The sequence below is a fragment of the Grus americana genome, chromosome 2, assembly GCF_028858705.1.
Source record: "Grus americana isolate bGruAme1 chromosome 2, bGruAme1.mat, whole genome shotgun sequence".
Lineage (NCBI taxonomy): Eukaryota > Metazoa > Chordata > Aves > Gruiformes > Gruidae > Grus > Grus americana.
In genome coordinates, this window is record NC_072853.1 from 97,411,921 (window position 1) to 97,433,789 (window position 21,869).

Consider the following 21,869-nt stretch of genomic DNA (forward strand, 5'->3'; position numbering starts at 1 on the left):
GTGTCTCAGAAGGCTCCTCTGTAGATGAGCCCAAGATGTTATCCACAAGCTTCTTCCTCTGTGACGTTACCTCCTGCTGCCTGCTCTGGCAGGCTACGTTCATGAAGACAGGCTACCTTCACGTGGGGGCGATGGACAATTCTCTTTTCACTATGTGCTTTTTGAAGCAGCAGAGCAAAAGCAGCTCTCCTTCACCAGCACTCCCAGGCTCTCATGAGAAAGTGGACCTTGATGCAGTTGCTCTGTCCACACTTCCTCTGCCTGCCACACTGGAGGGGAGTACCTAGCACGTATGGGCAGCAGGAAATCTTCTCATCTTTTAAACCTTCTTCAAGGCACTGCATGGGATTTCATGCAGAGCGCTGTACTTTTCAAACTTTAGACTAAGCACGCTTTGCTTGTGTTCTCCAAATTCAACTTGAACATTGGATGCATACATAGCACAGAAGAACAGCAAAGAATTTCAGTCTCAAATTTCCCTGAAGACATGGCTGCAGATCTTGCTGTAGTCAGCAGGAGATGCATGGCAGATCTTTCAGAACAGTTTTAAACTTTTCTTTATGAATCTGCTCAAAAAACTCACTGAAAGAGGAAAAGAGACTCCCATTGTTCAGACTCAAGTGATTCCCAGAACAAAGACCTGAAAAAGTGAAAGCTACTTGTCCAGATGCTACCAGCAAATATCAAGCACATCACCTCATTTCCCCTGTGGAGCTCCCTCAACAGGTCATGCTGGTTTTTTCACCTTTTTTTTTTTTGCACATTACTTTAAAGAATTAATTACTTGGATGGAATTTAAAGAGTAACTTGTTTACTTTATGATGAGTTGTGTTACTTCTAGTTGTATATAGTACAACAAAGGTCATGGTATAAGGTCATTCAGGTGGGAAGGAACCTCAGGAAGTCTCTAGTCCAACCTCCTGTTCAAAGCAGGGCCAGCTATGGGATCAGACCTCATTGCTCAGGGCTTTGTCCAGCCGGGTCTTGAAAACCTCAAAGGATGCCGACTACACAACCTGTCAGGGCAAACCTGTTCCACTGTTGGGCTCTTCTCATGGGGGAAAATGTTTTCCATATAGTCCAGTCCAGAACCTCTTTTGTCTCCTCCTCCTACCATGCAACAACTATGAGGTGTGACTGCACCTTGTTAATAACCTCCTCATGGAGTGCTGCTGTTAGGTTCCCCCTGCCCCACAACCTATTTCTTCTGCAGGCTGAACAAGCCCCCGGTCCCTCAGCTTCTCCTCACAGGTCAGGTGCTCCAGCCCTAAACCATCACAGTGGCCCTCTGCTCAACTCATTATAGGTTTTTGATGTCTTTTCCTGTCTTTGACACAGTAATGTAGATACAGTCCAAGGAGTGCTGAATAGAAGATGAATAATCCCTTGATTTCCTGGCTGTGCTTCTACTCATATAGCCCAGGAGGCTGTTGGCCTTCCTTGCTGTCAGGGTACATTGCTGGCTCCTGTTTGGCATCACAAGGAATCAAGAAAGAGCTTTTCCCCCACTGGCAGGATAGCAAACGCAGCCAGCTCTGCCACAAGCCCAGGATTACCAGGCATGCCCTCTTACTCTATGCAGTAGTTGTGCTGGGGGAGGATTTTAATGAGCTTTTCTAGTAGCCATGCTGGAGCACTATTTGCTGCCATACATCCAGAACTTCCTAGCACTCCATGTGCAACAGGTGTATCTGCAACATGTGCTGACCAACACCAACTCTCCAGCCATGTTCAGCGGCTGGGAAGCATCAGACTTGGTGTAGTTAGTGCACAGCTTCAGTGTACCACAAACACATCAGAAGAACCATACATGGGCAGACCTTCTGAGCAGTGAATAAAAGTATATTTATCTCCTGAAAAACCCAAGAGGAAATGCAGCAACTATAGGTATTAGCAAAGTGATCTATATGGAAGGGGTAAGGGCTGACCTGTTTGTCATAGCTCTGATGTGCACCAAATATCGTGGCATTGACAACTGTCTTTTAAGTAATTTATTGTCATCAACAGTGGGAAAGTTTCTATGTCTAACATCTCTTTCATTAATTCTGGCACAGTTATTACTTAACCATGCACAGTGCTGAGTGGTCACAACCCTGCTGGGAACCAACATCTTGCAAAATTGCTCATTATTCTCTTGAGCATGAAGAACCTGAGCCAAAAGAGATTAATCAGACTTGCACACCTGGCTTCACGCAGTTTGCTTCTCTTCTATCACATGAGTGCTTTGCGCAATGATTTAAGACATTGGTAATGTTCCACTGAGAAGACACTTCTCACAGACTCCTTGTTCATATTTCCACTGTCAAGTTCCTTGTTCATCTACAGATGTCCATGTCTGATGGATATTCCATGCTGGAGACAATAACTGTTTCCACCCCTGGTTCATACATCACCTACCTTGTGAAATTAAAACATAGGAATGAACTGTAAAACGCAGTCATCTCACTCTTACACGCAGGGACTCCAGTTCTCTCATTTACGCCAGATGATGGTAGCGCAGCTTCCAACAGCGTGCCTGGAGCCCATGGATTTGAGCGAGGCCTCATTTGTTCAGCACACTCACTGATCTGACCACACAGTAAAACTTGCAGTACAAGGTCTCCGTTACTGATGTCGGTGAAGATATACTGCTACGTTTCCGAGTGAATGGATTGAACTCTCCTCCAATTGCAGTCATTCTCCTTTTAGCCATTTTTTTTTTTAACAGACAAGTAGAATTCTCCCAAAGGTGAAGGGCAGACAGGTAGATTTAATGCCTCTGGTTCATTTTCAAGGTTCTATTTAGGTATTATGGCCATGTTCAGACAGGCTCAAGAACTTGGGTGAAACACAGGCAGTCTGAATAAAGCCTTATGTAAAAAATGATGGACAAGATTTTTGACATGTGTCCAGATACAACTGAAAACATGTTGATGTGAAGGATTTCTTTAAATTTAGGTGGAAACTAAAGGTCCATACCTTTGTTGTGAAGAGTGGAAACCAGAGTATGCACATCTGATTCATGATGGAGTATGTGGTTACTTGGGATAATGAAGCTAGACTTGTTCTCTCATGCAACTTCAAAGTTGCAGTGCCTCTGTACAACTCTACAAAATGAATGCCTGCATGAGAAAGGAAAATAAATTTTCACTATATTTTAGAACAAAGATGGAAGGATTCCAGTTTGCTGTATACCTGAACCATTTGGCACGTTATACTCACTCCCAACATACAATATTGCTCTAATCTTCAGGATCACAGAAGGCAGCAAATCCAGTTGATGCTTCCAGTTGTTCTTTTGTCTGAAGCAAGAGATGCCTGCATTTGGGATGTCTCTGAATTCACCATTAAGGATCATCACATCATACACAGAGTGGTGGGGCACAGGTACTGTCAGATGAAGACATTAATTGAGATACAGCAGAAAAGGATCTAAAACCAACAGTCAAGCCTGCACTTTTCAAAATGGAAGGCAGATCTCAGTGTAGTCTTTGTAATTCAGGACCAGGTTCAGAAGTGAAATTCCCTGGAGCACAAATGTATGAAAACACTTTGTTACTACAAGTCCCATAGGAACCTTATTCTCAGGGCTCTATACAATTTAGTCTTTACTCTTTGTTATTTACCTTTTATTGAAGATGGTGTGTTCTTTTATGCAGGATACAAAGAAGAAATATATACAGATAACATGTATGTAAGAAAAACACAGTAACTTGGAGACCTTTGTGTGCTTGAATAGAAAATTCTAAAAGTATTTTTTTTCCACTGTACAGAAGCCAGTCTACTTTAGAGGAAAGGACAGTGCCCTGTAGTTTGGCAATCCCATGAGTTAGATTTCAGCTTTGGTGGAGCCCTCAGAAAAATTTTTGCTTTCCAGAGACATGTCAAGTGGATATGATATTGCATTGAAAGCCAAAAGACTTGAGTTCTACTCTCTCCATGCCTCTATTTCATCTTTGCGCACTCTTTGCCTCTCCTATGTCTTTAACCTACAAGCCCTTTGAAGAACGGGAAGACTTGCTGTCAGTGTGTTGTTCCTAGCATAGTAAAAACACTAGTATCAAGTGGATACTGTGGATGCAATGAAGCTACAACTAGCACTAAAAAAAGTCTAATGTCATATCTGAGCTTGGCCCAATGCATGCTCGTTTTCCACATTGCTGTCCTTAATAATTTTCAAGAAGTGTTAGTGCTTGGAAGTCCTAGTATCGACCTTGTGCACCCTGGCTAGTAGATACGGATACTAATACAGGCAATACCCAGAATAGGCCAGGAGGGAGGAGGGAATAAAGGGGGCAAGGAGAAGGATAGTTAATGCTATAAAGAACCATCTGGAAAAGGACTTTAGAAATCTGATATCGCTGAGGAGGGTGATGACCTTTGAAACCTGGAGGGCAACATCTCACTCCCAAGCTTTCTCAGGTCAAAAGAAGATTCTAAACCTTCAGTTCCTTTACCATGTTACAGCAAGAAGAGTGAGCTGAAGCAACAAAAGGTCAAAGAGCATGCAAACCTTGCCCACAGAGCTGCATTGCAGAGCCAAATGTCTGTTTTATTCCAGGCTGGAAAGGGCATGGCCTTCCTGCTAAACACAAACTCATAGTTGCAGCTCACAGCATATATATTTGCTTTCAGTTTTGCTCTTAGCATATGTGGTGGCCATTTCCTACACCCATCTTGGGAACTACAAGCCTTCCCATTAACTTCTTCTCCCTTCTGAAAACATTTCACAGTGCAACTCCAAAAATCTGCGTTGTGCAGTTGAGTCTGGGCAGAGAGATTTGCTTGTGGACCTTTCATTGATTTCCCATGGAAGTCAGGGGAGTCTTTGCCTGGCAGGTCAACTGTGTGATTCAAGGAACATGCCTCGAGTTAAAAAGGTTAAAATTCAGTGCATAAGCCCAGAGACAAGTGCCTGCCTAGTCTTCTGTAAAAGAATACATTAATCCTAACAATCTTCTGCCCTTTATCATTTTCTCCTCCCATACCCTTCATTTTTCCAGACCACTCCTGTTCAGTATTCAAGCCCTATTTCTTTTCTCTCTTGCCCTGTAATGTAATTTTTAACACCAGATGTTTTGCACATTACAAAGCTGTAAGAAATGTGACTTGTAGTACTTGCACTGCAGTGGCTGAGAAGGATCAGGAGTCCCTGAGCTTTTGCTCCAGCAGTGATGGTGGTGAGTCATCTTGTAACTTCAGACACCGAATCGCTCTCCCCCTCTTTGCGTGCCTGTTGAGCGGGAGACATCGCGCTTACCTCACAGCGCTGTTTTAGAGGATTAAGGCTTTAAAGCATCAAAATGCACCACAAGCCTTGTTAAGCGTTGCTTAACGTGTTTATTAAGGGGCATGCACAGCCCTGGGATGTTTTTTGGTGACACTCGGAAATGCTGCAAAACAACAGTATTTTTTCTGAAGACAGTGCCGAGCGCACGCTATGCAGGATTGGCTGTCGCAGCAGGGAAGGGGTGCAACACTCCCGTGTTGACTAGCAACCTCAGTACCTGCTCGCACATGCAGATACTCTGATCTCCATCTTACTGACATGGGAATTAACACTAGGGCCTCTCTTTCTTCTGTTTTAGATCCTGGCGCTCCTGTGAAACTGCCTTGTATGCCAGTTAAGCTGTCACCTCCACTACCTCCAAAGAAAGTCATGATTTGCATGCCTTTAGGGGGGCCAGACCTCTCTCTCTCATCCTATTCCACGCAGAAGAGCTCCCAGCAGCCTTTGACCCAGCACCATCACACTGTCCTGCCATCCCAGTTAGCAGCTCACCAGCACCAGCTCCAGTATGGCAGCCACAGCCAGCACCTGCCTTCTGGGTCCAGCACGTTGCCCATTCACCCTTCAGGGTGCCGGATGATAGAGGAACTGAACAAAACGCTAGCCATGACCATGCAAAGGCTAGAAAGGTAATTAAAATTACATGTTGATGTGCACTGTTTCCTGCTAACCTCAGTATCCATATCACCACTTGAGTTATGTTGCTAGTACGTGAATGAGGTCTCCCCTCTGGGGGTTTAACAACTTCAGGGCAGTCACTGCTGGAGAAAGAGAGATGGGGAAAGAGCCTTTCCAGGCTTGTTTGACAGGTTTGTGGCAAAACGGAGAAAAAGACCAAATATCCTGAACCCTGTTGTTCTGTGCAAGGACCTAAATAATACAGCCAGTGGAGAAGATGTTAACAGGACATGCCTGGATGGCAGTATATACTGCAGAGTGTATAACTCTAAATCTCTGGTTATATGGAGGATTGCAAAAAAAAAAAAAGAAAAAGAAAAAAGGAGAGGAAGTGGAAGATTCAGAAAAGAGCAATAAAAGCCAAATGTGCCACTTAACCAGGACATCCGATTAGTATTGCCAGTTAGCTCGAAATAACCAGAGGACATCCTAGAAGTCACTCGAAGGGATTTTAATAGAGTATTTCAATTACTTTAAATTAAGTTATACATTTGATCTTAAAATAAGTATTTAACCCATTCCACAGCAGCTACCTTAGCCATTTGCATCTGGAGGAAGGTGGTACATTTGATCAGAAGGACCTTACCAACCTTGGGGCTGTTTTCTATTACTGTCACTTGTGGCTATCTCTGAACGCTGCTTCAAATAGTCTAAGTGAAGCATGTTGTATAAATGCAAGCTGTCCTCATAGACTGCAAGATCAGCAAGCTTTGGAAAATTTATTTCATCTTGTAGAGGAAAATTGAGCAAGTCCCAGACTAGGGAAGGTAGTCCAAAAAATGACATGTTCTATTTAGTACCAAGGGCAGCTTTGCAGCCAGCTTGTTCTAGGAGCATCAGAGCATCCTTCTCTTAGACAGGAAGTCAAAATATTTGGTCTAATAGACAAAATGCCTAATGATTTGCCCCAACACGTCGTTGTGATAATGTTACCTTCATTATAGTGCATTGTTAAAAAAAAATCGATTAGGGATGGCAGATTCTCCTTACTGCATGGAAAACAGTCAGGGGACCAGAGGCTGTCCCACACTGCCTGCTTATTTTAGTACCAGGATAGCAAGACTTCTGTGATTATATCAGATGTTTCTGCAGCATAGGATAAATCTCTGCTGGGGGAAAACTGTTAAAGCTATGAGGGAGGCTCCTCTTCCCATCAGTAAAAGGGCTGTAGTGGTAGCATTGGAAAAAACATCCACATTCTCCTTTGTGCCCAGTGACTACCCAGCTACCTGTCACATTGCCGGCAGAGCTGGTCAGATGCATCTGCGCCACTCCAAAGGTCGGTGCACTGAGCGCGGAGGGCAGCTGGTGTCTCCCAAAGGCTCCTTTGGGGCTGCACTGCCCATGCCGTCCCCAGCAAAGGTCAGATGTCTTACTGTCTGGCTCACACTGCGTGCAGAAGGCACTTTGTTACCCTGAGCCCAGTGACATCTCTCAGAGTGTGACTTCATTGTGGCATCTGTTGCCCCACAGCAACAAATGCTCCAATTTCCAGGCATCCATCATGTTTATGTCTACAAATACGTTTAACTGATTTAAAGAAGGTGATGCTGTTTGGTTTTAACTATTAGTTTGAAGCTGAAGCTCTGCTGCTTGTTAAAAACTGAGTAAGCAAGGATTCATTTCCCAATACGAAGCAAGTGCTTTGTAGAAGAAAATAAGAAAAGGTTGTGGCACTGATATTTCCTATTTTAAATTAAAATGAATCCTAGTTCATGATATTGCAGACAGTTGATTTTTCATCACCTTTTTTTGTGTTGATTAACTATTATTTCAAGGGTGATATAAAGTATTGAGTACTTCAGTTATTCTCCTCATCAAAACAAATCAATAACGGTTGTATTCGCAAGAGAGAAAATAGGTGATGACTGTTTCCTCTGCAACAGCAATTATTATTTTCACAGTATTTACAGGTAAAAGGGTCAGTGGAGCTGACACTTGCTGTTAAATTCTTAAAGTGCTTTTTCATGCCACATTGGGATCTTAGTAAATTTGCTAACTTTTCTTGAAAATTTGTGCAGATTTTTAAAATACATGTTTTTAACTGAGGAGAGGATTATTTGCACCAAATATTGCTGTTTTCTAGTATTTTCTGCAGTAGTTCTTTTCCCATAATTGTATAAAACCTGGATTAAACACAGCGGAAATCATACCGCAGCATTTGTCAGTGGACACTTCAGCCCAGAAGTCTTGAGGGCTTTATCAAACTGCACAGATCCTAGATCTGCTTTCCTCTATTTAAACTTTGGTAGTGTGCTCACATCTGTTGCGTGCATAGGATATGCAGTGAGATCCTGAGCTTTACTGTCCCTTCCAGGATAACATGCTACTGGGTCACTGTTGTTGGGTCAATAATCTTGAGGAGATGAGAGAGCCTGACAAGTCTCTGAGGCACCTCCAGGGGAAGTTAATTGGCAGCATTTATTTTTGCTGATCTCAGTCTTTAGCTTGAAAGAATCCTACAACATTATAGAATAATTCCCAGGATGTTGCAGTAATGACACTGCCAAGTCTGGTAATTTGGGGGATTATTTAGAGTAGTATTTTGTTGTTAATAGGGGAGGATCACGTAGACAAGTGCAGATCAGTATTCTGCTCTAAATTTTGTCATCTTTTTCCTTTAGGAGATTTTTTTTTTTCTTCCCTGTGTCTCGTTTCTTTGCCTCTAGTGCAGTGGAAGCTCCTCAGGTCTGTTAAACTCCATTGATACTCACTGAATCTGTAACCAGTTGGTATCAATTCCACATTTTGCCCAGTAATCTTTTCTTAGACCTCACAACTCTTCTCTCCACCAGGACTGTGAGTGTGGACAGGAACAAAGAATGAAAGACTTAAAACATCCCCTTCCTCTAGCAATCTGGATTTTTTGCTTTCACAGATGAGGTCTCTAGAATTCAGGTAGTCTAGCAGTATCTGAAGACTGATGCTCAAAATCAGTGCTTTGCCAGTGAGCCAGAAGCTTGCCAGAGAAAAATGAGCAGTCCCTCTGTACCAGCCTGGAAGCCAGAAGTTATTTTGCTGTCTTTGACCTTGAGAAAGCTATGGAGCTGCTCCGCCTCTATTTTCCCCTCTGCAGGAGTGCTTGCGTGTTACCGCCTCACCTAGACCTAGTGCATATTAATAGGTTAATGTCTTAAGGTACATTAAAAGCGTGTAATAGCTATTCAAGTCCCAGTTGTTCTTATGACTTAAAATGGCAGTTAATTCCTGGATTTTTTTTTATTCAGTTTTATTATAGACATTATAGAACATTAAGTTCATTTGCACACTTAACGCTTTTGATTGCAAACATTTTCTGGTACTCGTAACATCTATTCATAACCTATTCTCAGAAGGGCAATCTGTCCCATGTCATAGTATGACTATTATGACACGTCATTTGTGCTGCCAGTTTGCCTCTATTTTCCCTCATAAATTACCAGCTTTATGATAGATTAAGCTGAAACAGAGAAGAGTGTAATTTCCATGTAACCTTTTTTCTGCAACCTCTGTTGCCATTTTGTGCCCTACTGCAAACAACTTTCCCCTTCAGCCCAAAGGGTATGTGTCAAGCATAAGTAAAACTCTAGATTCGGGCATCATTTGTTACCATTTCAGAATGCATTTTAGCAGTTGGTGAAAATCTGATGATAACCCCTGCCACCAAAATCCACAGAAGGTTTCATCCTCCTGACTGAATTGAATTTGAAAGACCTTGCACAAAAAGCAGCATGTCACGAACAGCAGCAAAGAAAGCTTTAGAAACCCGTTTGTGCCACTGGAGTGTATCTTTAATTTTGACTTAGAGAGGCAGCTTCTTGATCTGAAATAGCCTTATTTTCTGCCTTGCCCATATAGGTCTCAGTCTGTCTGGAAAGGCAACAATTAATTTCAATTACTCTGTGGGCTCTTGTACACTCGCAACTGAATCAAGGCCTCAGTTTGTTCAACCTACGTACTAAAGAGCTGTTAAGTGGCAATATCTCACCCTGAGCTAGAATTGCATCTGTGGCAGAGCAGTGACAAATTGCTGTGTCCAAAAAGACAGTATGTGAGACCAGTTCCTCGGGGACACCCAGTTCAGCTTCAGACTGTAGATTTATGAAATGAAATGCATTCGGCATTCTTGCCAGTGTCTTGTAAATCTTAAAAAACGTATTTGAGTCAGAAAACATTTATCTTCCATAAAACTTGTCAAGAGAATTGCTTTTTGTCTAAACTTTAGCATTGCCTAAGGATAGAACACTTAATATTTATAGCTCTGCCTTCTCTCTCTGTCTCTCACACATATGCCTGTATTGTAGAAATGTATATACAATGGTTGGAAGTTTTGGCAGATTTTTGTTTTAACTGATAAGTACAGAAGAGTGTACTGCGGATCTGAAAACATGCTGATGAAAATGTAACTCTTTATTCCAAAATCAAAGAGCCTGGGATGACAGATGAGAAGTGTGTGGTTTTTTTCCCACTAGATTCTACAGGAGGGATTTCGCTTTTTTTTTCTTTTTTTTTTGTCTGTACCATGAGTCACTCATATGCTTAAATTCTAATTTTTCATTAAAATATTTTATCACTAGAAACACGGTAAGCTATAATGGTGTAATTTTTTTGCTGTTTTGATTACATAAAGATAATGCAACAGCAATTGCAAGTGCTTGTACTAGTCGGCTATGAATTATTCAAATTTATGTGTTAAGATACATTTATCTTCTTAAAACAAGTACTTGCTTAGCTGTAGCTTTGTTCTCTAATTTTGTTGCAAAACACGAAGCTGATTTAAAATGGGCTATTTGAAACAATAGTGTGCTTTTTGGTAAATAATGCTAAAAAATTTTGTGGTGTAGACCACCTGACCATGTGGGGTTTTTGCTAATGACCCAGAGGAATTTATACACAATGGAAATATCCAGTGACCTTGATTTGTCTTTCTTAAGTATGCTGCAATACTGCATGTATTTCACAAGTGGTTTGCTTAGACAGCTGACTTAGTCAAAACGCCGTGGAAGAGGCTGATTTTAATCAAGAAGAACACAAAACACCAGGATAAATGAGGGGCTTAAAATAGAAAGTAGTATTATCAAGAAAGTGGATGATTCAGAAAAATTACAATGAGATGAGAAGCCGCCTATTTCTAGATCAGTAGTTCAAGTAAAGATCTAGCATGGTAATTTGTAAATCTTGTTGCCATCCGATACCTGCTTGGTAACCTAAACTGGTGAACCACTTTGATATCTGCTACCCTATGGGCACGCCCATGAGGATGCATCTGTAACCTGCATACATCCTTCACAGAGCAGGGAAGCACCAAATGGTCCTCGATGCTGAACTACTTTGTGCTTCTTTCATTTGTACTTCCAGAAGGGACTTAGTGAACTTGTACTTACTCTCAGAGTAGGTGTTGTTTTAAAATTAAATAATGGTCCAGTGACTCTGTTCACCGTTGGAGGTTTGTTGTTTTGTTTTGTTTTTTAAGCAATGTTAACAGAATTTCACAGCATTTTAGTTTCTCTTGGAAATTTAATTCCAGGTTTTTTAATTTCCTAGCTTTCCTCTTAAAAAGAGTTACACAAAAAACAGGTTACAGAGAAAACAGATTTTAAAAATGAACTTAATATAATTAAAATTATTAAAGCTTATCAAGAAATTAAAAATTAGTTGAAAGTTTTTAAATACTGTAGTGCATTTATGTGTTATTAGGAGAATTCAGCTGGTGAATTCTAAAACTACTTCCAGGATAAAAAAAAATTTGCGTCAAACTCATTGAAGTCTAATACAAAAATTCACAAGCCAGTTCTTCATGAATCTTTCACACTTTGTGGTCCAAAACATAAACTACACTGAGGAAATGGAGTGCCTCGCTTCAAGGCATCTCATTGTGGGTTAGTCTGCAATAGTAAATGTTGCAATTAACAAAATTATTTCCTTGAAGAAGGAGAAATGTTTCAAGTTGACTGAGTAGAAAATCATTTAAAGAGAAGAATACAACATTTTTTCAAGATGCAGAATGCCTCTGGTATTCTGAACAGGCTAAAATATTCAAGGGAATTGAGGCTACTCAGCACTCGCTAAGGTCAGACCCAAATTTGTGTGCATCAAGTACAACTTGGCCAGCACATCTGGTTTCATACTTATGTTCTTGTGGAAAGTAAAATGGGAGTTTGGCATAGAAAGAGTGTCCGACAGGAAAATGTTCTCCACGTTTTACTCAGCTGTTGCCTCTGCTGGACCTTAAGAGAGAGAGCAGTTGCTGCTGACTCAAAAATAAACCTAAGCAGCCATCATTTTTTGCCTGGCAGTCTCTCATTCTCATTTCATATTGGAAAAGCAACATGAGCTATTAGATAAAAATGGGTTGAGAAACTTGGTTCTTTTCCTGACTTTTCCTTTCACCTTTTGTTTGACTTTGATCTTCACCTTCTGATGTTCCTGTTTCCCTATTTGTATTGGATGTTAGGTAAAAGTTCTTCACCGAAAGGGTTGTGAAGCACTGGAACAGACTGCCCAGGGGAGTGGTTGAGTCACCATCCCTGGAGGTATTTAAAAGACATGTAGACGTGGTGCTTAGGGACATGGTTCAGGGTGGACTTGGCAGTGTTAGGTTAACGGTGGGGCTCGATGATCTTAAAGGTCTTTTCCAACCTAAACGATTCTATGATTCTGTGGTTGATATGTTCCTTGGTAAAGGGCTTTGAAATCAACACATAAACAGAGCTAGATGGTAGCAGTACTGACAACAGGTCTGAACCTAGTGAGCTGCGGGAAATGATCAATCACGCTTTCTGTGACAAAAGAAATATAATGTTAGCTCCAGTTCAGATTGATCTCCTGGCTGGAATGAGGACCCAGGCCAGGAGAAGAGATAATGTCACTGCAGCACCCACAACACATATCTGTGCCATTAACAAACAAACCTCCCAGGCTTTAGCTCCCTCCCTCGTTACTCTCACCAGCTCCCAAAGTCTCTTTTCTCCAAGCCCAGCTTCACATGCTTGGCCTCCCGCGCTTCAGACAGTCGTGCCCTTCCTTCCCCTCAAGTCAATCAACACCTTGCCCTAGGAGTGCAAGTCATGGTTTCCCTCTGCCTTTCTACAATCCTCTTCTACAATCTATATCTTTCCTTCCTCCCACTCTCTTACTCCACCTTTTGCATTCAGGTGACACATTTTCTCTGTACTGCCTGCACGCCAGTGGAGAGGTGACACAGACACCGGGCTGAAGACATGCTTATTACTCTTGAGTAGCTGGTCCAATTCCCACTAAGCCTTGAGACTGTATTTGCTTTTGTTCTCAGTCCTGGCTGCCAATATTTCTGCCTGTGTGCTGTCCTACCTCTCCTTAACAAGTGTTGTACCTTAAATCTAATGTATACTCAGTTTATACCCATTAGATATCTTGCTGGTCATGAAGATCTTTCTGTCCTCATTTCTTCACAAAAAGGGATGAAAAACCGCTGCTTCCCAAAGTACAGTGAGAGAAGCAACTCAGTCTTCCATTGAGCTATTTCCTTTAGGTTATTTATTTGTTTTTCTTTCCCAACAGCTCTGGTTTACACACAGGTGACAGTGTCACAAAACCAGGACCTGTGGGCCTTCCAGACATGAGACAAGTGCCAACTGTTGTGATCGAATGCGATGACAATAAAGAAAATGTGCCTCATGAAAATGACTATGAAGATTCTTCCTGCCTCTACACAAGACAGGAAGAGGAGGAAGAGGAAGATGAAGATGAGGATAACTCATTATTTACAAGTAAGACTCATTCCATTTTTTCCTTTTTGTTCATTTATTTTTCCCTCTGAACTCTCAGTACACAAGGGAAACACAAGGCCTGTGGATTTTCTTTCTTGACCGTAGCTTTTGCATCTTTCAGGGCTTGCCTACATAGGGACACTTGGTAAATTAATCCAAAGTAACAAGTAGTATAAATTAATAGTGATTTCCGTAGTCCACACGAAACCCTGTCTGGGTAGCTCTCAGCTAGAATTCAAATGACTGGGTTTTGGCTTATATTAGTTCACTTCCAAATTGACTTTTGGATTCACTTTCCCAAGTGTCTGAGGTGTAGAGAAGCCCTGTCTTTGGCTTAATTCAAGATCAGCTCAATAGAGTTACTTCAGGAGGATGAAATAAGTGCCACTGAGAGAGAATCAGAGCTTTTATATGTAGTAAGTATTAAATCATGTCAGAATCGTAAGTCTGCACATACTTTGAAAGGGGTCATGATCGGAGAATTGGGCTCAGATAAGAAGAGGTTAATTGATAGCCATATCGCAATTACAGTCTGGAGAGGGACCTGTGGCCCCTTCCTGACCTGTCTGAGAAACCCATCTCCTGCCTCGGTGTGGCATCACCGGACTCTCCCATGAAGACAAGATACCTTACTTTGTGTATGACAACTGCTTCTCGTCCTGCAACCCGAGCTGAAGTTCCAGGCCTTTGGATTTCTTGTCTTCAGAAAACTGGGAGCAGAACAAACAAATGATACCCTTTTTAAAATACACACAAAGAAGATTCTAAACCAGGCGTAATTCATCTCCTCAGAATCCTCCCTTACCCTGCAAGTGAAATTAAGCAGTCTTCGCTCTTAAATTAAGAAACAGAGCAGAACTGCACTATCCTGCACTCCCCCGCCAAAGCCCAAAACCTCTCACGGGTTCGCGTCTCTCTGTCTGCTTGCGTTTGTCTTCCCTGCTCAAACTGCTTTGGATGCAAACCTGGCAAAGCAAGCTTGAGCCGTGAAAGGCCACTGGTTTTCACAGTGCCCTTGCCACTGTCAGTGCCTGAGAAGCAGTGTCAATTAATGTATGTAGAGATCTGTGCTGTTTCTGATTGACTTTTGATTCCTTCTAGTGCTAGCTTGGATGTCTTGATATTACATTGCAAGAGAGAGAAATACCTCTCTCTTTCCACATGCTGTAGCTCTGCTGCCTGCCCAGATTCTGAGGTTGAATTATTCATTCCATTACGTGGTTCAGAAACACTGTGCTAGAGACAGCCACAGATGCTACTAGCAATTCTGAAACAACCCCTTCTTCTCCACTCCCCTCCATGGAGCAGAATTTTAATTTCTTTTTCCTGTATACCTACCAAATTCAGCTTTTCCTTATTATGATATGAATTGAAGTTAATTAAGCGCATGAAGTTAATTGACACCCCTTTTCCCACAGTCCATACCGGTGTAAATGACAGCCTAGTATCCTCTCTTGGCTAGTACTTCTTTGCCTGCTGCATGCTGTAATGAAATGATGACACCTCCTTTGGCAGAGCCTCTCCTCTCTCCCACAGGCTCCCTGGCAATGAAAGTCTGCAGGAAGGACTCTTTAGCAATCAAACTAAGCAACAGGCCTTCCAAGCGAGAGCTGGAGGAAAAGAACATCCTCCCCATGCAGACTGATGAAGAGAGGCTCGAACTTAGGCAGCAGATTGGGACAAAGTTAACAAGGTAGGAGAGAAACATTTTTCTAACTCTTGCTTTTGGAAATACGTGGTGGGATGCAGGTTTTTATCCTTAGTCAGTAAACATTTGAGATCTGTTTGTTCACAATGTTCAAGAGGAAAAACCATGGGGGGAAAAAAAAGACTAAACATTATTTCTGCTCCCATATAATTTCCCATACAATGCCCAATTTCATTTTCCTGGTGTATCCTATGGGATCTTTGGTTGTGTTAACTATCAGCATGAACTATGTAGATTTGGTGCTTTCGGTGCACCACTGGGAAAAGTTTAGCTTTGGTAACATTTTGAAATGTAGCTGCAGGTGCCATTCGATAGGCTATTAGTTTGGCCAAAGGGCAGAGGCGTATCTTTCTCTTCTGACTGTCTCCCGTGAGTAGCCGAGGCTTTCCCTGATCCAGAATACTCACGTCCTTCAGTATCTGCTTTTCCTGGGTCAGGTTGGAAAGATTCACCCTGTCTAGACTCTTCCTTCTCCATAAGAGCGTTACTCACCAGCTGTTCTGGTTTTCTGTATTGCGTGGGGGTAGAAAAGGGTGGCCATTAAATGTGGAAGATTTCTGTCAAGAATTAGTAAACTGAGGTCAGGTGGAAAGGTCTAAGAACCTCCTGTGCTCCAGCTATGATTTCTGTAATCAATTTAAGACCAGCCACTTGTTGAGAATTTTCTTGTGGGTTTTCTTGGCTTTTTTTTTTTGTCAGGGAAGGATAAGGGGAAAACACAGCTACCATGTTGTGGAGACAGGCAGAACAGGAGCTCCTGGTAAACACCTCTTTCAGCATTTTATCTACTTTTTTTTTTCATGGCCTCGTTTATCACCTCTTTGGAATAAACTAACCACATCTTTCTAGTTTGTCTTTGAAAGTCTTTGGGCTGGGTCATGCTTAGACTACTCCAAGACTGGTCTAATTCTTCAGCATGCTTGTTGAAGGGCCTCATCAGTGATGCTCGAAGTATGCGAGCTGGCACTGCACTGTTGCTGGTGCTGTGATTTTTCAGTCCAGTCTTTATTCAGCCTAATACCTTGTTAGACTGCAGCTGCCCATGGTGCTCTGGGTCCCAAAGAGCTGCGCGTGATAGCAGGATCCCAGAGCTTATATGATTTATTTTGAACCTTTTTGAAGCATGCGAAGAGTTGAAATTTTTGCCTCTTAGTGTATCTTGCTATACACTGCTTGACCTTGCAATGACATTGAACAGCATTTCCACTGTGTTGCCCATTTGCCTAAATTACTTAGGTGTCTCAGAAGTTTTACAGCTCTGTCTGATGAAGGTAAATAGTGTCATTTGCAAACATTGACTCTGCACAGCTCACTGTGCCCCAGGTGGTTTTTGTTATAAATATTTTATATCTCACCTCTCCAAAACCTGCTTTTTCCCCATTAAAGAATGTTTCTTCAGCATATCTCTTTTTAACAAGGGAAACTAATTTTGGCAATACACAGAACCCTTCCTGTGTAAGCTCCATATTCTCACAACGACGGTTTTGGTTTGGTTTTTTTTGTTTCCCCAATTGTATCTCTGCTTATTCAGTCTGAGGTATAATGCTTGATCTTGTCTTCTGATATAGCTAGGACTTAGGGGCAATCACAAATAGTTCAAATAATTAAAACTGTGTATATATGAGCTCAAAAAATGGCTGAGCCACTGCTGTTTCAGTCCTGTTTTACACCAATGCAACATCACTGGAACTGGTAGAACTTCACAAGCCTTATCTGGAATAATATAGTTGCCAGTCTGACCTTTTAATTACTAATATTTACAACTTAGTATCTTATCATTTTGAGTAGGTAAAAACAATCAAGAAATATGAGGAGAAAGTAACTTTCTTCATCTCTAATATGCAAAAAGCCACAGACATTTCAGCAGCAAAAAGGAAGGTAGCTGTCTTACCAGTGCTTTGTATCTAAATGTCATGTATCTGTGTGCACAGACTGATGCATATTAGATTGAAACAGAATATTTCAATTCGGACAGTATTTCTTTACTGTCCAGGCTTCATTACTGAATCCATCCTTTGCCATTGCTCAATAATTGTCACAGAGTGATGCAAATGCCAAGCAAAATTAAAGTAGTGAAGCATTTATAGTCCTTAGAGAAAATGCTAGATGCAGACTATAATTGCAGCTGGCAATTCTGGATTTCAGAGGGATTTGTACTGTTCCACCAATGGTCCTCTATGGTTTAAAATAGCCAGCCAATGAAATCACATCTGCTACTTACAGAAGTAAAAAAATGCAGAATAAAAACTTGAGCAAATAGTTATTGTCTGTAGTGGATCAATTAATTTTCACCAAGAGGCTGATTAGCATACTTCAGTATTTATGCATAATCCTCACAGTATTTAGTTTGGAAGAGCTCATTGGCTGCCACACTTGGCAGATCAGAATTTAGTACTATAAAGAGAACATCCTTTTTAAAGACGCTTATAGCCAGGCATATTGAGAGATTGACCATTGACATATTGTGTGGGACCAAAATCATCCCAGGTGTAGTTCCTCCAGCCTTATTAGAGTTGCAGCAGGAATCAATTTGGCTCAGAACTGTTTGTTCAGATCCTGTTTAAATGTAGCTTGGAACCTCTGAACCTCCAGTTAGTCCCAGAAAATTGTTATGACTTCATTATTGAATCCACCAACTGGTAGAGAGACTCCGGAGCAGACTTCACCATGTCGCCTGTTTCCCACGCTGGGAGAATAGCGCCTTGACTTACACCAGACCAGTTGTAAGGGTGAGACTGCGAAGACTCTATCTTATAGCAGGATCTGGCCCACTACGCGCCTGAATATTAGCTCAGCCACGAGTCAAGTTAACACTTGTGCCTGTCATAGAAACACTTCACATGAATGTAGTGCTTTGCTGATGCGTATCCTGTATCATGGCTTAGCACATGTAGATCCAAGCAAAAATGGAGCTTTTTTGCCCAAGATGGTAAAATAGGTCCTAGCAAAGGCAGGAGAGCCCACATCTTGTGAATTCCAGCCACGTGAATAGGCCACTGCACCATAGGCTATTTCTGGGCAGTCTTTACACAGCGGTTACAGCAACTAATTAGAAGACCTCCTCCTCTAACCAAACCAGAATGGACTACTGCAAAACGTGATACCTACTATGAAGCAAGGAGCAAAAATAGTCAATTAAGATTCAGAACTTCCAGCTCATAACCACATGTGACTTGGGGTTAGGAAATGGATGCTGGAGGCCATGTTCTTGGCTGCTAAAAAACCCTTACAACTCCATTAACTTCTACTCTGAAATGCAGACCTTCATGCTAAGTAAATCTTTTAAGTGGGTATGGTTTTCTTTTTCTTTTTTTTCCCCTGCCTGCTCAGCTTCTCCCAAACTCCTCCTGCATTTTATCACTCTGGAGCCTGCACAGCTTCACAACTGCTCAAGAAGTGTGTATAAGTGACCATAAGAAAGAGAGAAGAAAACAGCAGGAAAAACAGGACTCTGAAAGTTAACAGGCAGAAGGAAAAGACAGACTTCTGCCTGTCTCTCTGACTGTGTCGGACCTGCTGGGAAGCACTGGTCAGGTTATTAAGGTTAGAACAGGGGGCGGGAGGACCTGGATTTAGCTTTCAGTGGCTATCAGGGTGAGAGGAGTGGGGCATATCTGGGATATGACTGTGAAGCAAGGACTCAGACAGTCTCTGGATCTGAGCTTGGAGGTTCTCCCAGGGGCAGTGATAAAGGCACAGCCTGCCAGGAGCCCCTGGTGAGGAGAAGGACCAGCACTGATGGGCGACACACAGCAGAGCCGCACCTCTCCCAGAGCCTGCGGGACTATCCCCTGGTACTGAGATGGGTCATTCAGTGCCGGTCCTTGCACTTCTGTTTCACCAAGGAATTGTAATGGTGGTCATAAGAGACCACACAGACTTCCTCAATCAACATATTATTTAGTAAGCACAAAAGCCCTTTAGAGAAAATCTATCTATAGATTTCTGTATAGCTAGCTATATACTACACCAGGCTTTGCTGAGGGCTTTGCACTCTCTTGAACTGGGAAGACCTGTTTTCTTTGCGTGTCTTTCACAAAGTCTCCCTCATACCTTGAGACAGACTAGGACTGATCTGCCACACATCCTATGAGAGAGGCTTTCGAAAGCACTCAAGTCTTTTCTGAGTCTCTTAACACCCCAACTCTAGCGGAGGTGCTCATTAGCAATTAGATACAGGAGTATTAAAGCTGGGAGTTTGGTCCTCTGCTTTTCAAGAATGCATGGCAGTGTCCTTATCTGTTTTCCTTGAATTGCTTCCATCCTGGCTTTTCCCACCTGCTGGAATAGGATGATCTAATCATACAAAAAAATCTGGTAATCCAGTATTATTATCATCATCATATTGCTAATAATGAATATTAAGGGAACTTCTTCATATTCACAGTAGTATTACTGGTCAGCATCATGTCTATCTCATCAGGACACTCCTGGCCACCTCAGGGCATAGGGCAGGCTGGCTGCAGGTCACACCAAGGCTGTCCCACAGGCGAGCGGTGCGTGTCAGGGGACTGCTGCCCGTCACTGGCAGGTGCCACAGGCAACTGAATAAGATTTTGCAGCCCAATAAAATTTTGTGCTGTGCTGCTGCCAAAAGCTGTCAGTTGTAGGAGTCACATTTAACCCAAACCATGCCCGGTGTGAAAGCAAAAAAGAGAGGAGGTAGGGGAGCAGCCCTCTGCACGTTAATTAAATAATTAAGTAGAAAATAATTAAATTCGAAACAAATAAGGAACAAAGTAACTTCTTGTAGCATCCGCACACTACTTTTTGCCTCTTTTGTGACTTGAGTGATGGACATCCCGTTGCTCAACTGAATCCTGTGAGTGTGTCACTGCATATGTTCTGCTGGCTTTAAAGCAGTGAATCAATGGCAAGCTCCTCTGTCAGATATACAGTAGTGCTCTGCATTTTTTTTATAGCCCTAGATTTATTCACTACAGTACCTTATGGGGTGCTGTCCTTACACCAGCAAGTGGAAAATCTTGATCTGAAGCAATATAAATAATATGTTGCAAGTATCACGAAGCAAAGGATAGGAAGTATGAAAATATATCACAGAGACGCTGTGTGTGTGCATATGGCTGTAAATATGTACACCTGAGATACAGACATGCACACCTGCTAGATGTGTTTATAGTCCCACTGATGCTTTGGAAATAGTACAGAAATGTCTGTGACTGAGAAATGTAGCATGAAAAGTCATAAATCTTTGTTATGGAGCAGCAGGTTTGACAGATGATGGTCACCTACTACCTCGATCAGAAAGGTAATCTACACTACGCATTCCCTGATCAATACTACGTCTTCCTCAGCTGTACTGAAAAATACTGCCTAGAAGCAGAAATCCTGTGATGAAATGAACTTGGTGAATTCCCATAAGTATAAAAAATTGCCATTGATTTTTATTGATTGTCATAAGGCTGCTGTGAGGTTTTTGGACTTGTTTACATCAGGTGCTAGTTGTCCATCTGTCCCTCTGCATGAGGAAGAGTGATCAGGAGAAAGAGCAGTCGAGTATGTTTGTAAACAGAAGGAGAGACATGAACCAGAAAGAAGAGTAGAAACCTGGACAATTTGGGAAAAGGATTGCATCTTCAGCATCGCCATGAAGGTGACAGAGATATCACCAGTGCTGAGGAAGGGTCAGTCTGCAAGGCTTGCACAGTCATTAAAATGCACAGCAGTGCCTTCAGAGGCCTGAGGGGACTGAGTGGTCCGAAGTGATTGTTTTCATTTACTAAAAAATTAGGCTGTGAGGAGATTCAGCTTTCAAAAACGGTTCATTATTTAAACAGTGTTGCGGTCCCATTGAGGGGAAGGTTCATCCACCCAGAGGAGAGCAGCAAGATGGCCCCCGCCGAGCGTGGCTGAATCTCCTCATGGCTGTTCTCCATCCGGTGCTGTGGAGAGCATTTTGTGCTCGCACCATCTCCGAGTCATTTAGGGATAAAAAGAATGGCCAGACAGCAGTTTTAGGCTTTATTCACAGACCTCATTTTGTTGGGTAACGTGAAATAATTTCTTCCTAATTACCTCTGACGTCTGCAATTCTCGCACTTATTGTTAGCTTCCACTAATGAGAGAAAAGCAAGTGCCTAAAGCAAGAGCTCATCCCCAGCGGCAGCGCGCACGCATACGCGCATGTGTGTGGAGCTTGCTTCTTCGCATGTCGGGTGCTGGGGATAAATCACACGGAAAATGGGATTGTGGTAAACAAGCTCATCTAAATCCTGGATTAGAGGGGGACGATGCGACAGCGCTAGATGCATGAATGGGGGTGACCGAAAAAACTGCAAAGGGCTGACCCTGGGTTTTAGCTGCGATAGTAGCTAGGGAAAACAGCATTTTTTTCCCTTTTAGTTTAGCTTCGTGAGGAAGCTGTACATTTGTGAGAAACCCCAAGGGAGCCATCTAAATTGCCCTTTGCATCAGGAGGAAGGCAGCAAAAGCAGGTGATTATCTATGGGCGACAAGCTGAAAACAA

At 42.2% G+C, this 21,869-nt stretch overlaps 1 protein-coding gene across 5 annotated transcripts in view; it reads left to right on the forward strand.

Moving 5' to 3' along the window:
• Nucleotides 1–21,869, forward strand: part of PHACTR1 (phosphatase and actin regulator 1) — a 313,352-nt gene that overhangs the window by 249,495 nt on the left and 41,988 nt on the right. For all 5 annotated transcript variants that reach the window (XM_054818209.1, XM_054818208.1, XM_054818211.1 and 2 more), the window contains 3 exons: nucleotides 5,568–5,898; nucleotides 13,466–13,674; nucleotides 15,211–15,367. In XM_054818209.1, coding sequence (XP_054674184.1) covers nucleotides 5,568–5,898; nucleotides 13,466–13,674; nucleotides 15,211–15,367 — 697 coding nt within the window. The remainder of the gene's footprint in view (nucleotides 1–5,567; nucleotides 5,899–13,465; nucleotides 13,675–15,210; nucleotides 15,368–21,869) is intronic.